At 34.2% G+C, this 17464-nt stretch overlaps 2 protein-coding genes and 1 long non-coding RNA gene across 3 annotated transcripts; 1 reads left to right on the forward strand and 2 right to left on the reverse strand.

Annotated features, from left to right (window-relative positions):
- Positions 1–288: 288 nt before the first annotated feature.
- LOC120577111 (uncharacterized) lies at positions 289–8675 on the reverse strand. The gene is made up of 3 exons (XR_005643138.1): positions 8336–8675; positions 2924–3104; positions 289–1598 (listed from the first exon to the last, which is right to left on the reverse strand). It is a non-coding gene; the product is annotated as an uncharacterized lncRNA (long non-coding RNA).
- Positions 8676–13003: 4328 nt separating this feature from the next.
- On the forward strand, positions 13004–15657 carry LOC11423421 (peptidyl-prolyl cis-trans isomerase, chloroplastic). The gene is made up of 7 exons (XM_003626047.4): positions 13004–13174; positions 13279–13461; positions 14166–14307; positions 14416–14504; positions 14666–14720; positions 14867–14952; positions 15248–15657. Exons 1-7 carry the CDS (start codon positions 13100–13102, stop codon positions 15401–15403), a joined length of 786 nt encoding a protein of 261 aa, XP_003626095.2. The 5' UTR covers positions 13004–13099; the 3' UTR covers positions 15404–15657.
- A 356-nt stretch (positions 15658–16013) lies between these two features.
- Positions 16014–17371, reverse strand: LOC11433603 (putative expansin-A17). Its single transcript, XM_024770517.2, has 3 exons — positions 17170–17371; positions 16762–17083; positions 16014–16600 (listed from the first exon to the last, which is right to left on the reverse strand). Exons 1-3 carry the CDS (start codon positions 17300–17302, stop codon positions 16291–16293), a joined length of 765 nt encoding a protein of 254 aa, XP_024626285.1. The 5' UTR covers positions 17303–17371; the 3' UTR covers positions 16014–16290.
- Positions 17372–17464: the final 93 nt, after the last annotated feature.

Consider the following 17464-nt stretch of genomic DNA (forward strand, 5'->3'; position numbering starts at 1 on the left):
TAAGCCTGGCCTAGCCTAGCCTGTTTATGAAAATGTTAGGCTTAGGCTTTTAAAAAAGCCTATTTAACTAAATAGGTCAGGCTTAGACTATAAAAAAGCCTATGAAGCCTGATAGGCCGACATATTTATGTATATTATTAAATTTTATTTTTTATCTATATTAAAATATAATTTTTATTAGAATAAAAATCAAGAAAAAAAACTTAAATAATAGACTTTTTAAATAGGCTTTGAGGCCTTATAGTGAAATAGACTTTATATTCAAAACGTATTTATATTCAAAACCGTCCAAAAAAACGTATTAAAATTTCACTAACCGGCATAACCTTTGGTGAAACGTCACCGACCAAAATGTTACTGAGGGTTTCCGGATGTTATAATCCGGAATGCATGAAGCTATTCCGGATTTTAAAGTCCAAACTGCATCAGACCCTTTTGTTTGGATCATTTTCGTTGCAAATGTCTTGGAAAAAAATAGAACAAAGGTGCATAACATAAATAGAATCAACATAAGACAAATAAACAGTTGAAAAAAAACCATAATAACATAAATGTTGAATCTTTCGGGAAGATGATTTCAAGAGGATTTCTTTGAGTTCGATCCTGCTATCTTGCCAAATGACATATTCATCTGGCAGGCAGAAGGATCGAACTCATAGAAACCTCTTGATATTTTTGACTTATCTATGTATCAAGGAGGCATCAAGGAGTATCTATATATTTTTGACAGCATGCTGAGGATCTTCATCATGCAGTCAAATAGAGAGCTAAATCATCTATTTGCGACTGCATGAGAAAGATCCTCAGCTTAATGACAAAAATTTGCATGATTTTCTTTGGTGTGTTTGTGTGTTTTAATGGTATTGAAGCTGAGAACCGGAGAGGATGTATTTATAGAGGTCCTTGGATGTTGTGGACCACATAAACTCTTGGTGCAATGTGGTCCATACAAAAGAATCCTATGTTGAGGTATTCCGGATTTCGTTTTCCGGAACACACATACGCCCTAGGCAAATCCGGATTTCGTAATCAACCCTCACCATACTCAAATTCTCAAGTTTCCCTTTCTTCACCCTAACATCGTATGTTTCCGGAATATATGTGTATTCCAGATTACACCAGAAACTTTTGGCCGGTGGTCTGCACCATAAAGAAAACGTTTTTCAAACGTTTTGGACGGTGGTCAAGTTGAAAAATGTGTTTCTACACGTTTTTTTGACCGACATTGATATCTTCCCCACGTTTTTTTAAACCCCCCTCCCCTATAAATATGGTTCATTTCCTCAAACATTTGCACACCTTCTTCTTTCTCCTCTTCTCCTCTACAACGACGTGTTTCCATCGTTGTCCTTTCATAGAAAGAGGCCGCTTTGAAAATCCATTAGGGGTCATATGATCGGTCAATAGGGAAGGAGTCAGTCTGGGTGTGAGGTTGGTTTGCCTGGGTGTCATGTTGACCATCATGGTCTCTTGTTCCCTAGAGGCCCATGTGCCCCCTCCGTCTCCCCACCAACACCAAAGCTACTAGTATGTCCTATCAGGCTCTGGTTTCAACTGAAAAAGTAATCCATCAAGAGGGTGTGCTTGTATTTACTTCCCTACAAATTCATATTACAAGTTTTACATTAACTTAAACAAGCAGGTCATTTTCACATTACAAGAGAAAAATAGCATCAAGAAAATAGGAAGCCGGTCCTTATTTCAATGTCTTTACAAATTTAGAGGAAAAATGTTGCACATCAAACAGAAAATAAAAGTAGATATCAATAAAAAGGCAATAGGAATCAAGAAATTAGTGAGACTATTCCAGAACTTATCAAATAAAGATTTTATCAAACATGTGCAATGAAAAAATGTAAAGGAGTTAACAAATAATCAACATTCTATCAAACCAATAATGGGTACTGCTCTATGAAACCAGGATACTTCAAAACGGAGACGTACCCGTATCGGATACCAATACTCCACGGATATTCGCGGATACATACTCATGAAGTATCGGAATTAATTATTTTAATTTAAAAAATATATATTATCGGATACTTATATGATACTCCATAGGTACACAATGATACTTATAAGATACTTCGCATATATGTATCCTAGAAAAAGATGAAGGGAAATTAAAAAAGTGAGACAATGTTGTAAAAATTCAGGAGAGACGTATATGATTCAATTTTAGATATGCATTAGTCGAATTGTTTCACAGTGAATCACTTAAAATTATACTTCTTGTGGATGAAGGTAATGAGAGAGAGAGAGAGGTGATTCAGTTAATCAACATTAGATAAAATATGTGTTGAGTTCTTTTAATTATTCTTCTCTCGATATCCAAACATATATGAAAGTATAATATGGTTTATAAGAAAAACTTTACATTTTTTTATTTTCATCACATGTATTATTTTTAAAAAATTATGACTTTTATAATAAGATAATAATGAAGAGTAATCAATGTATATTTTCTTCAAGTATTTTACATACAAATAAGTTTTGGTATAAATTTTTTGTTAAAGTGTCTTGGCCTATCGTACCCTAAATTTGTCTTGGCCTATCGTATCCTAAATTTAAAAAATCCGCGTACCCGTATCCGGGCTTCATACTACTACTACAAGGGAAATGAAACAGCTTTTTACAATCTTGTAGGAGTATTTATCATAATACATAAAAAAAAAAAAAATACGTATTTACTTTCAAACCAGTATTTACTTCCATTGGATACGAGAAATTGAATCATTGCTATAGAGCATCCAATCCACTTGAGTTGAGGATGGATACAATGTTAGTATCGAGTAAAATTTGTTTCTCTACCCATGTGAGTTATCCATTGATAATAGGTTATAACCAGAGAGACAGAGAGAAACAAAATCAAAGGCAAAAACCAAACCAGAATATTGTGTTTAAAAAGTCGATGCATGTTTACCTTAATCAACGTATGGTATGTGGCTAACCTCTGCGGACGGTGAGTTTTGAAGCAAAAAGTCGGCTGAGATACGGAACACAGGTATAGAACACAAAGGTACGAATGATTTTACTTTCAGTGACTTCAAATTACGCAAAGAAGGGAACTCGATCTTCAATAAATCAGGTATTGAGGAGAGAACCTAATCAATGAGGGATGAGCAGGAATTAGGATCAATTTAATGTAAGTCATATTTCTGACAAAAATTAGAACTAAAATAGAAAGCATGTTAAGAAGAAAAAAGTTGATGTAAATAATAAAAAGAGAAACTTAAAACAAAACCATGAAAACAAACTATTCAACTTGTTACATGATGAAAACAAACTATTCAACTAGAGACTAATAGAGTATATTGTAAAGTCTAGATATACTAGTTCTATCAAGTTAGTGTAGTTATAGAAGAAGTAACAAACTGTGCTGATGTGGCAAGTTTGTTACTGATTCATTTCATTCCTGCTATACTATATAAGGCTAGCTCTCTGATGTAACAAATATCAATGAATCATAATGAAACACTGAAAAGCTTAGAAGCAATATCTTTCTCATACTTTTCTAATATGGTATCACGATCCTTCACGGTCCTTGACCTTCAAGCTTCTGCATAAGCGCCTTCTTCAACCTTGAGCTTCGTTTTGCTCTTCAATGGCGTCTTCACCGACACAAAACGAATCTGAGCATAACAACTCTACTGATTCTGTTATTCTTCCAGTTACTACCAAAGATTCAACTAGATCTGGATTAACGCATTCTCTCACAATCAAGCTTGATGAGAAGAATTTTCTGCTTTGGAGCCAGCAAGTTAATGGCGTCATTACGGCGCACGATCTTCATCGTTTCGTTCTCGATCCAAAGATTCCACTGCAATTCGCATCTGAGAGCGATTGCCTTCAAAACAAGATCTCCGACGAATATCGCAAGTGGTTAACGAAAGATCAGGTTCTATTCACATGGCTTCTTTCTACGATCTCTGATGAAGTTCTCCCTCGCGTTCTTGGTTGCAAACATGCGTTTCAGGTTTGGGATAAAATTCATAAATTCTTCAATTCTTTTCTCAAAGCAAAAGCACGTCAATTACGATCTGAATTGAAGAACACTAAGAAATTAGGTCGATCTATTAATGAATTTCTACTTCGCATCAAAATGATTGTTAATTCTTTGATTGCAATTGGTGATGTTGTTTCGGATCAAGAACACATAAATGCTATTGTTGATGGATTACCAGAAGAGTACAATTCTTTTGTTCTTATGATCTATAGTCGTCTCGATTCACCTTCCATTGAAGAGGTTGAATCCATTCTAATGATGCAAGAGGCACAATTTGAGAAGTATCGTCAAGAATTAACAAACCCTAGCGTTTCCGCTAATCTTGCTCAATCTGAATTACCTTCTAAATCGGGAAATTCAGAATCTCAAGAAGTTGGAACTAAGTATTACAATGCTGGACGCGGTCGTGGTAGAGGACGCGGCCGTGGAAGAGGAAGGGGCCGATCGAATTCGAATCGTCTTCAGTGTCAAATTTGTGCTAGAAACAACCATGATGCTGCTCGCTGCTGGTTTCGTTATGATCAAGCTAGTTCTTCTCAGGCACATCACAAAGCTCCTCCCTTCAATTCTCACATGCGTCCAATGGCCAATTTTGCTATGCAAGGGTTTCAGGCTCCTCCCTCTGAATATGCTGCGTCTTCCTCATACTCTGAAGCTCCCTGGTATCCGGATTCTGGAGCATCTCATCATCTCACCTTCAATCCTCATAACCTTGCTTATCGCACCCCCTACAATGGTCAGGAACAGGTGTTGATGGGTAATGGTCAAGGTGTGTCAATTCAATCCTTAGGTTATTCTTCATTTACTGCTCCTTTCAATTCCAATGTCAAACTGTCTTTAAATGATCTTTTGCATGTCCCAAATATCTCTAAAAATCTCCTATCTGTCAGTAAATTTGCACAAGATAATAATGTCATCTTTGAGTTTCATCCTTACAAGTGCTTTGTTAAATCTCAGGATTCTAAGCAAATTCTTCTTGAAGGCGTGGTTGGCTCAGATGGACTATATCAGTTCAAGCCTCTGCAGTTTCTGCCTTCAATGTCTAAATCTCCTTCCTATTGCAATAATGCTACAATTTCTTCTGTTGTATGCAATTCTAGTATTTCTTCTAATGATAGTTTCAATAAATGGCATTGTCGACTAGGTCATGCTAATCCTAATGCTGTTAAGTCCATTTTAAACTTGTGCAAAATACCATTTCAGAATAAGCATGTTTTAGATTTTTGTGTTGCTTGTAGTGTTGGAAAATCTCATAAACTTCATGCTCCTTTGTCTAATACCACTTATACTAAACCTTTTGAGGTTGTGCATTGTGACCTATGGGGTCCTTCTCCTTTTACTTCTCACTATGGCTATAACTACTACATTTCATTTGTCGACACTTTCACCAAATACACTTGGATATATTTTTTGAAAAATAAATCTGATGCTATTCAAGCTTTCAAATTGTTTTATCAACTGATACATAATCAGTTTCAAACCTCTCTTAAGGCTCTTCAATCTGATTGGGGTGGGGAATTCAGGCCGTTTACAAATTTACTCAATAGCCTTGGCATCATACATCGGTTAACTTGTCCACATACCTCTCATCAAAATGGTACAGTTGAGCGCAAACACAGACAAATCGTTGAAATGGGACTCACTTTACTGTCTCATGCTTCTATCCCTCTTAAGTTTTGGGACCACAGTTTTACTCAAGCTGTTTCTCTCATCAATAAGCTTCCCTCATCTGCCATACCCCAATTCTATTCTCCTCACCATGCACTATTCCTGACTATACTAATCTCAAAGTGTTTGGCTGTCAGTGCTTCCCTCATCTTAGACCTTTTAATAAGCACAAATTTCAATTCAGGTCTAGTCCATGTGTCTATCTAGGTATGTCTCCTCAACACAAAGGTCACAAATGTCTAGATGCTTCTGGTAGAGTGTATATCTCCAAGGATGTCGTGTTTAATGAATCTGTGTTTCCATATGCATCCATGTTTCCTCACTCATCATCTCCCATATCTACTACATCTCAATATTATCCTGCTACTATATGTTTAGATGATGATAGTGATACTGCCCCTATTATACCTGAACCATCTCCAACATCCCCTAATACCATAACATCTCCTTCTACCTCATCTCAATCTGCCTCACAACCTTCTCCAATAAATAATAGCTCTCAACAGGAACCTCCAGCACATAATTCCTCCCTTCCCCATGAACCTATTCCTCCTAAGAAATATCTTCCTCACCCCATGATCACAAGAACCAAAACTGGAAAATTAAAACCAAAAGTGTTTCTCACTGAACTTGCCCCCAAGACTGTGAAAACTGCTCTATCTGATCCCAGGTGGCTACAAGCTATGAAAACTGAGTACAAAGCTTTGATTGATAACAAAACATGGGATCTTGTTCCTCTTCCTCCACACAAGAAAGCTATTGGCTGCAAGTGGGTTTATAGAGTTAAAGAAAATCCAGATGGATCTGTTAACAAATTTAAAGCCAGATTAGTGGCTAAGGGTTTCAGTCAAACACTTGGATGTGATTACACTGAAACTTTCTCTCCTGTAATAAAACCTGTCACTATCAGGCTCATTCTCACCATTGCTATCACTTATAAATGGGAAATTCAACAAATTGATATCAACAATGCCTTTTTGAATGGTTTTCTTCAAGAGGAAGTGTATATGTCTCAACCTCAGGGATTTGAAGCTGCTAATAAATCTCTGGTGTGCAAGCTGAACAAGTCACTCTATGGCTTAAAGCAAGCACCACGTGCATGGTATGAGAGGCTAACCAGTGCACTAATTCAGTTTGGTTTCACTAAAAGTTGTTGTGATCCATCATTACTTATCTACAATCACAATGGAGCTTGCATCTATCTGTTAATATATGTGGATGACATTCTCATCACTGGTTCCTCTGCATCTCAAGTGCATGAGCTCATTCAAAAACTTAATCACATATTTGCTCTTAAGCAACTTGGGAAACTTAATTACTTCTTAGGCATTGAGGTTCAATATTTGTCATCAGGGGCACTGTTACTTACTCAGTCCAAGTACATTCATGATTTACTATGTAAAGCTGACATGGAAAACTCTAACTCAATTGGCTCTCCAATGGTTAGTAGCTGCAAACTGAGCAAATTTGGTACTGACTCTATGTCTGATGCCACACTTTATAGGTCCATTGTTGGTGCCTTGCAGTATGCTACTTTGACCAGACCAGACATAGCTTTTAGTGTCAACAAGGTTTCTCAATTTATGGCAAATCCATTAGAATCTCATTGGAAATCTGTCAAACGGATTCTACGGTATCTGAAGGGGACACTTGATCATGGTCTGCTCATACATCCCTCTCAAACTGGTCCTCCTTTTTCATTAAGAGCCTACAGTGACTCTGACTGGGCTACTGATCAGGATGATAGAAAATCTGTCTCTGGTTCCTGCATATATTTTGGGCCAAATCTCATATCATGGAGCTCTAAAAAGCAGCAAGTTGTTGCAAGATCCAGTACTGAAGCAGAATATAGAAGCATGGCACACACAACTACTGAATTACTCTGGATACAGTCTCTTTTACAAGAACTCAGAGTTCCTTTTTGCACTCCTACACTCCTGTGTGATAATCTAAGTGCTGTTGCTCTCACACATAACCCCATCCTTCATTCTAGGACTAAACACATTGAGCTAGACATCCATTTTGTGCGAGAAAGAGTCATCTCTAAGCAACTTCAAGTTCTTCATGTTCCTAGCACTGAACAACTAGCAGACCCTCTTACCAAGCCTCTTTCTCCAGCAAAATATGCCTCCATCAGGGACAAACTAAAGGTGTACTCTCATAGAGTCCCACCTTGAGTTTGTGGGGGGTGTAATAGAGTATATTGTAAAGTCTAGATATACTAGTTCTATCAAGTTAGTGTAGTTATAGAAGAAGTAACAAACTGTGCTGATGTGGCAAGTTTGTTACTGATTCATTTCATTCCTGCTATACTATATAAGGCTAGCTCTCTGATGTAACAAATATCAATGAATCATAATGAAACACTGAAAAGCTTAGAAGCAATATCTTTCTCATACTTTTCTAATAGAGACCACCTTAAAGTTTGAAGAATGCAATGTAAGGATGATTCTTCCATCTTTTGGAGAGTATGCAAGTTTGAACGGCGCATTTGGTTTTCAAAAAAGACATAATGTGAAGTAAAACGCAATCAGGTAAATCACTAAGCCTGTCTTCCTCGTAATGAAGATTATGCCTTCTTCTTCCTCTCTTGTTCATTATTTGTAAACGTAAGATAAAATGATGATTTATTTATGGAGAAATTAATTGAAGTGAAAGTACCTCGTTCAGTTCAGAGTGATTTATGCAACTTTGGATGGAATGGAACAGCCAGAACCTCCACCGCCGCAACTCAAGTCGAATTCAGATCTGCACCTCTCGCCGCTCCTCCGCCATCATTATTACAAATCAATAAGTTTGTTTTGTTTAATTTAATTAAAAATAAACTATAACGAGACAACAAATTGGTTATGTTGGGAGTTAACGTTTGTTTATGTTTAATTTAATTAAAAATAAACTATAACGAGACAACAAATTGGTTCTGTTGGGAGTTAACGTTTGTTTAAGCAGAGAAGGATACGAATGTTTTCGGGTTTCTGCAGAGAAGAAGAGGGAATGCGTTTTTTATTTTTTGAGGGGGTGGGGGATGTGTTTAGTTTAAGATTTTTTAAGAATTAATTTTTTTTTTATAATTTTTTTTGTTGAAGAAATTTAAAAATTAATCTTAGAAAATGCTAACAAGCATAGTTTTAAAACTCAACTCGGCAGGGGTACTGGGTCAATGGTCGAACCATTGAGTCATTGATCGAACCGAATGACTGAACCGATTAAACCGGATAACTCAGATGTATAACTCGGTCTATATAAAAATTGTGTACCTGTATAAAACTGAGCTGGATCAGATTAAACTAATCACTCAATCTAAAAAATAAAAATAAAAAAAATCATAAAACCTATCAATTGTCAAAATCATCAAAATTAATCACTTTATATACACATTTCATACCTACACAAATGCATACCATATTTAAATGAATATTAAGATATATATTTAGAGAGAAACAGCAATATCAAAAAAGTATTCTTTCAAAAAAAACAATATTAAAAAAGTATGTATTTTATAACTTGAATAGAGTTAATGTTTTATTATAATTTAAAATAGTTAAATTAAGTTTTATTATGAGTTAAATTAACAACTTAATGTCAAAAAAAAAAAAAAAAAAAACTTAAATCATGGGAGCATTGGCTAAGGCTTGTCTTGGGGAGTATTAAAATATAATAAATAAAAAGTAACAAATATCACAAGAAATCATGTTGTGTATTGGTTGAGCTTTCAGCCTTGGTTGTTGTTGGTCGCGTGTTTAAGTCCTGCCCAAGCCAATTTTAAGATTATTTATAAAAATATTACAAGTGCGGTTCACTAACTCAGCCGATTTTCAAAAACCGTCAGGTCACTAGTTTTACCGAGTTTCATCGGTTCACACCGGTTTAATAACATTCCCGATCCAATACTCGGCTCGAACCGACCAGGTGTCTGGTTCACGGTCGAACCGGCCAGTCCGAGCCGGGTTTTAAAACTATGCTAACAAGGTCCTTAGGTATCGTTAACATCACATCTACCTTAGAAATTACTTCATCCGTTAATGAAGGTCGTTTAAGCTTTTTACACACATATTAAGAAATACATTAATTAAAATAAAGAGATGATGCTATTTTACCAAATTATCCTAATTAACTATTGGTTTGTTTTTCATTAAAGAAAAAAATAATAATACTTTGAAAGTAGTAGTATAATATTAATTGAAAGGCACATTTGAAAAGAAAATATTATTATGGCATTGGAAACTGAAAGTGAAATTCATTTTGAAACAACTACTTTTGGCTAAAACGACACTCATTTTGAAACGGTTGAAGTATGTAGTTATGAATTTTATATGTTTTCTGACTTGTATTTTCCAAGGTAATTGATGTAGTTTTTTACATGTCATAGAACTATTTACACGTGAGTATAATATGATCGTTTCTACAAGGAGTTGCGTATTTCATAAGCATTTTCTCAATATTTGTCACATTAAGTGTTTGGGTATAAATTGTTTGTTTGTGTAAAGCTATTTTCCTAATCGACATAAAAGTAAAACGAGAAGAGATAGGGCTATTTCGCTTGCGGTCAGAGACATCAACCAAGCGTAACAGCTGCAATCTCTCGATCGATTAATGGATTCTAGCTTTTTAAACGATATTATCACAATCACTCGACAATATCATTCATGTCTAAATGATATCGTTATTTCTAAGGGATTGTTTAAACATCGATTTCCCAAACATTTAAACGACCACAAAGTCGATTGGATCGTTTAATCGACGATTTCCCAACCGATTAAATGACCCAAAAACATTAAGTTCTAGATTAAAAGTGATTATCAAATATTAACATTCATGTCTAGAGTGATAACTTAAGATACATTGTTATTCTATTTCTAGATTCAAAAGTATGTGTCCATATCATTTCAAATCTCAATAAAACAATAAAAGCAAGAATAACAACAATATTGAATAAATAACTATAACCATATATTAAATGGTCAAAATATTACATAATAGCTTGTTTGAATACCTCAAAACCACAAGAGTAGATATAACTACATATGTCTGTGATAGCTTTGCAAATGATGAAGAAGAAATGAAGATTCAATGACAAGATCTATGATGTCTCAACAAATCTTGGCTTGAATCTACTCATAACTACCTTGCTTTGTGTTTCTCTCTCTAGAAAAGTCATAGTCTCTCTCTAAAAACCAGAAAAATGTAAATAAAACAGTAATGGAATAAATGGAAAGAGAAGAGAAAACTATTTATATGTGCCATATTCGTGCTCGTTCGCTTAAGCGAAGAAACATTCGCTTAAGTGAACATCAAGAGAATTTTCCATTGTCCATTGAGGAGTTGCCACGTGGTCCTTATCTTCTGAAGTTTGATGATCTTAGATCAAGCGAAATGTAAGCGTACAGGAAGCGAACCATTCTAAAGCTCTCTGAAACTGGTTCGCTTAAGCGAACTGAACTTTTCTCATGAGCGAACGAAGAGCGTGCTTGTAAGCGAACAGACCTTGGTTCATGAGCTTCCTTCTTTTGGTCCTTGCTTGTCATTTACTGCATAAATTGGGTAGAATCAGGCATGTAAAACATAAATGGTATAAATACACTCAAATGATAGCTTTTCCTTAGATAAATTTCAAAACTAAGTCACTAAATTGCCTAGATTAGCACATGAAATATGTTACTTTTGAGCACTTATCAGTAATCAAAACCAGACCAAACATTTATATGTCAAAATTGATATTTCTTTTATGGGTTTGTCTAACATGTGCAACATTGCACATGTTAAAATAACTAATAGTAGTAACTTTTTCTTAAAAAACAACAATTATTTATTCAACAGTTTTATATTTAATATTAAATGTACAAGTTCCAATACAAAATTTCTATTTTAAACTTCTTAAGATGTGCAAATTTGCACATGATAGAAAAACTCTTCTTTTATATACAATTAAGTAATAGAAAAGTGTGTAATGGAGCTTGTTTTAATCTTTGACTTAAATGCACTTTAGATCCTCCTATTTTAACTTAATCGAAATTTTAATACCCTTATTTTCAAAACCACTATTTTAGTCCCCCCTATTTTACGTTTTTTGGGTTTTTTAATCCCAATCAATTTTAATGATTTGTCATTGTCATTAATGATGTGGCAGTGTCTCTTGGCTAAGTAAATTTCTATGTCATTAACCTAAATAATTAATTACATACAAAATGTAAAATCTAGTTGATTAATAATTTAAAAAAAAACAAAAACTGAATTAAATTATAATAAAAAAATGAATTAGGTTTGATATCGTGAACCTTAATTTCTAAAATATCTAATTTCTTCAAACTCCATCTACTTTTTCCTTTCTTATGTTGTAGATTGTATGAAACCTTTCTTTTACCCCATTAGAGCGAACATAACTCTACATTGTAACCTTGTTTTTCTCATACAACCACCAGAGTGATCTTCCAAATCCCAATTAGTTTATGCCTCAATTTTAAAATTTAGGGTTCATGTTATCAAACTTGATTCATTTCCTTACTATAATTTGATCCAATTATTACTTTTTAATTAGTAATCAATTAGTTTTTACATATTGTATGTAATTAATTATCTTTGTTACGTCGTAAATGACAGTGATAAATCACTAAAGTTGGTGGGGATAGAAAAAAAAAAAAAAAAAACCTAAAAAATGTAAAATAGAGAAACTAAAATGGTGGTTTTGAAAATAGGAGGATTAAAATTTCGATTAATTTAAAATATGGATCAAATGTGCATTTAAAATGTGATAATTACATTGCTAAATAAGTGTTGACCAAAAAAAATGTATGAAGTAAAACATTATTAAGCGATGTACCATTAGTTAATGTTAAGTGTCGTTGAAAAAAATTTCTCTTGATATGTAAAATGTGATAGTTACATTGCTAAAAAATTGCTTAAAAAAAGATAAACTAAGTTGATAGGCTTTGTTTATCGGGGCTCAAACCAAATACAAAAAATACTATTTGCACACTAATCGACTGACTTTTGAAGGAATATCGATCATTCCCAACTTACAAATAATAAGTTCACTCAATCTTGCGAAATAAACCCTTCATTTTTGAAGTATTTAGTGAATTAAAAAAAAGTGACAACTAAGGTATCCATGGAAGAACGGTGGGTAATTTACCTCAACCAATATACATTAGCTACATAAGCATATTTTTAAATGGTATCTTGACCCAACTAACAAATTGCTCATTTTCATTGATTGGTAGGTAAATTACTCACCATTCTTCAAAGTTAATCTAGAAAAAACTTAAAAAAAAAATGACTGAGAAACCGATGTGAGAGAGATATATTAGAAAAATAGCATTTTTTAAATAAATACTACCGCTTTCGCTTTGGCTAGAATATTGGTCTTCGTTCTTCTCACACTTCTCAACACACCAACCAACCAAAGCTTCTTGTTGCAGTTAGGTGTGTATGTATCCACTAACCATGGCGTTTTCATCCTCAACTCAACTGCTTCAATCTCACAACCCACTTTCTAATCTTCAGGTTACTCTCTTAATCATCTTTTCACAAACGGCGTTTTCGATCGGTTTTCTATGCTCCAATTGTTTTTCTTCATTAATCATTCTAAATGTTTTGTACCTTTTCAGGGTAATTTTAGCCAAGATGCGTTGTCTATGGTTCAAAGGTCACATACCGTGTCACAAATTGGTTACAGTAAATCATTGTCATTAAAATCACATGTTGCTTTTAGGTTTTCTGCCACGCAACAATTTGGAGCAAGATCAATTTCATATAGTAGGAGAATCACATGTGCAGCAGCTGCTGAAAATGTAAGTTTTTCATTTTGGAATTTGTTAGTACAATAATTGTCCCTGGAGATGTTGAAGGATGTTATGACATGGGCGATAATACTAATGTTTTATCTATTTCCATAACAATCTCGTTTTAAAAATAGTTCCAAAGTGATAATAAATGAGTAAATAGTCATTTTGATCCTTAAATGTTTGACGGGTTGTCACTGATAGTCCGTAAATAATATATATACATAACATATATGTATCTTTCGTTTGTAACATTGGTTCTTAAATGTGTCTTTTGTTAGTTAGTTAGATCTTTGAATGTTTTTCAGTTAGTTAATTTAGTCCTAAAATTACTAACAAAGGACACATTTAGGGATGTTTTTGTAATTTGATAAATTTGATGACTACTTTAGTGCCTCACACATTTGGTATCAACATGACTTTTTACTCGAGAATACTTATAGTCTTATAAAATGTTACTTCTGTAATTTATAAGGAAAACAGAAAACGAGTTGAAAATGTTTTCTTAAACTAAACCTATCTCAAATGATTTTTTATATTTAGACTGCTTGTTTGTTGTTTGATTTCATTAAATGTTTGTATTGTTTACGCGTTTATAATCGTATTGACTATTTGTTAATCACAAAAATCGCTGGCATTGTTCAATAGTTGACTGTGTTGTGATTAAGATGTTGGACGTTTATTATCTTACATGGTTTTATTACTGTTATAAGGTTCAAGAGCTGCAAGCCAAAGTTACTACCAAATGTTTCTTTGACGTAGAAGCTGGGGGTGAATCTTTGGGCAGAATTGTTTTGGGCTTGTTTGGAGAGGTTGCTCCTAAAACAGTTGAAAATTTCCGTGCTTTGTGCACAGGCAAGCAACCATATTTTTCTGCACCTTTGTCCTTGTACTTGGTTTACTTTTTTGAATAAATTGTGTAACATAGCATTTTAAAGTTTGGCTTCAATAATCTTTTTGCAGGAGATAAAGGATATGGTTACAAAGGATGCTCCTTCCATCGTATAATCAAAGAATTCATGATTCAGGGAGGGGACTTCACCGAGGGAAATGTGAGATTTGTTGCATGTGTTTGTTTGCTTGTATATGCGAATAGCCTTTGTTATATTTGTTTATATGTTAATGTGAACATTTACTTCCACTTGCCATGTATTTGTTTCAATGAAGGTAATTATGTTTCTTCTCACTCAAAATGTGTTTCCATTGGCTGCAGGGAACCGGTGGAGTTAGTATCTATGGTTCTAGTTTCGAAGATGAGAGTTTTGCATGTATGTCTCTGTTGCATGTTGTACAGTAGTAATATATCTAGATTTTTAAATAGTGCTTGGTTTTTAAAATTTCTCCTTGGCTTTAATTCCAGTTTACAACAGTGTAATTAATCTCCTAAAAAATTTATTTTCAACACTTCTTGCAGTGAAGCATGTTGGTCCTGGAGTTTTGAGCATGGCAAATGCCGGTCCTAATACCAATGGTAGTCAATTTTTTATTTGCACTGTTAAGGTGAGAGACATGTACTGTCCTGATATTTTTACTTCAAAACTTTATACGCTTTAATGAATGTAAAATTAGAATTTCTGATTAAGCATACAAATCAATAATCACTGATTGGTTGTTTATTTACATGATTGGAAAGCCTCACTATGGCATGGTATATATAGCTCTATCTGTTATGTTGGAATATTAGACTGGAGAACATTCCTTATTTTCTGTATATGCTAAGTAACATGTTTAGTTTACTTACTAATATATTCAAATATTCTGCATATGATCTTAATGTTGTGATTTTATGATGTAGACTCCGTGGTTAGACAATCGACATGTCGTGTTTGGACATGTTATTGATGGAATGGATGTTGTGAGGACACTTGAGTCTCAGGAAACAAGCAGGTTAGATATCCCTAAAAAGCCTTGCAGAATTGTTAATTGCGGAGAACTGCCCATAGATGGTTGATACTTATGCGGGAGTGCATCACATGTTTCCGTTTGAGTACAATTTTCACTCTTTAGAATGTTTCCTAGTGATCATGTTAGCGAGTTTGAATTATCATCGGTTGCTGCAGAATGGATTGTCATTTGGAGACACAGCAGAAATACAACACTGATCTTTTTGTTTTACTAGACTAATGTTAAATCGATAGTTTTGCATTTTTCAGTTGCTTTTATTGTTTACATTTGCAAATTATTCATTTTCATGATCCCCAATTATATGATTTGCATGTTTAAGCCTCATGACTAGTCCATGTTTAGTTTCTAAAGTTTCTGACTAATACCAAACAGTAACTCGGTAAGCACAGCACCAGTCAAAATTCATTCCTGAAATAAAACCTTCCAATTTTTTTTTAGGGAACCTTCCAAATATATACTAAATTAAACACAAGTATAACCAACACAGTGTGTCCCCTAAAAAAAAACGGTGTGATATAAGTGGTGGATGTTTGAATTCCTTAATCATTTGGTCTAGGCTTCAATCTCTCGTTAATGGATAACACTCGTACAACATTTTGGTTGATCAATGTGCATACATTGGTCAACCACAATGTGATTATAGGACGGAGGCAAACTGCAGAAAATTATTTAAATATGTATATGATTCGGATTACATACAATATTACTATACCAAAGTTGGCGGGGGCTTCATCGCAAATAATAAAATATATTGCTGAGCCACAAACAACCACTTGGAATAATTCCTTAGAAGACATTAGCACCATATCTAATGACTGTTAATGTTACATAAAGGACCAAAATATAAGAATGCACAATAATAAAAAGTGGTATCATAATATTATACCAAAAATTATATCATACAGTATAATTTATGTGTTGCTCCCATTAAGTTCAGAACTGAACGTTACTTTTGTAAGACTGGCCAAATCTCCAGTTGGAAGGTGCAACATTAATAGCTGTACGAGTCTTCCCATTTTTGAGTTGAATTCTAAATGATAAGCTTTGACCATTGAGATAGCTTAGGCTTTGCCAATTAGCACCCCAATTCATTGACATTGGTTCCCATTTATTCTTTTTTGATCCTTTTATCCAAACTTTTGAAATCTCTCCACCTCCCCCTACGTTACTTATAAGAACCAACTCAAAATAGTCTCTCCCATTTATAGTAAATCTTATGTTTCCACTTCTTTTGCACCCAACTCTGCATAAATACAACAAAACTTTGCATCAAAAACATATTTAAAGATTTAATTGACATGCAACGGAGTGTAATCACTATAAATATTTGATTGTTTGTGAAAGTGTCAGTTCAGTGATAAGAATTTGACTTTATAGTTTTAAGGGAAGAAATTTAAAACATACCTCCTATACAAAATGGGAACAATTCCAGCTCTGTATTTGGCAATAGTCTGAAAGGCAGGTTGAGACATATCAAAGTGAGGTCTAGGGGGATTACACCAACCACCATTGTCATTAGGGAGTGCAAAGTTTGGTGGACAAAAATTTGTGGCAGTAATAGTGATGGAAGTGCCTCTGAGACACCATTGAGGAACTTGCCTTGCATCACAAACTATCTGATAGCAACCACCACATGACTTCCCATCATTAAACAAAGCAGTACTCAATGCAGCTGATTTTATACCATATCCATCTGTGTACAGATTTCCATAACCACATGCACCACCTACAAGTTAATCAAAATTAAGTTATATACTTAACTATTTGATTATAACACTTGAATAAAGTTAATCAAAAGAAGAAGCAATTTACCCATTGTTCCTGAGGCATCACTTCCACCATAGAAAGTTGCATGAGCTGACTGCCAAACAGCAGATTCTACTCTGAGTTCTGTAGTGACCATATTCATTAACAATATAAGAACACATATAATTAATTTTTCCATTCTCTTAATTTCTCTTTCTCTCTAGTTCTCTGAAAAATCAAATAGGGAATTGCTCTAATTTTTTTTTGTAAATATGACAGACTCTCTTGAGAATTTATAGTACAGTTAGGGGGTTTTAGCCCATAGAAACAAACTAACTGAATTCAATAAATTATTGGGAAA

This window comes from Medicago truncatula, chromosome 7 (assembly GCF_003473485.1).
Source record: "Medicago truncatula cultivar Jemalong A17 chromosome 7, MtrunA17r5.0-ANR, whole genome shotgun sequence".
Lineage (NCBI taxonomy): Eukaryota > Viridiplantae > Streptophyta > Magnoliopsida > Fabales > Fabaceae > Medicago > Medicago truncatula.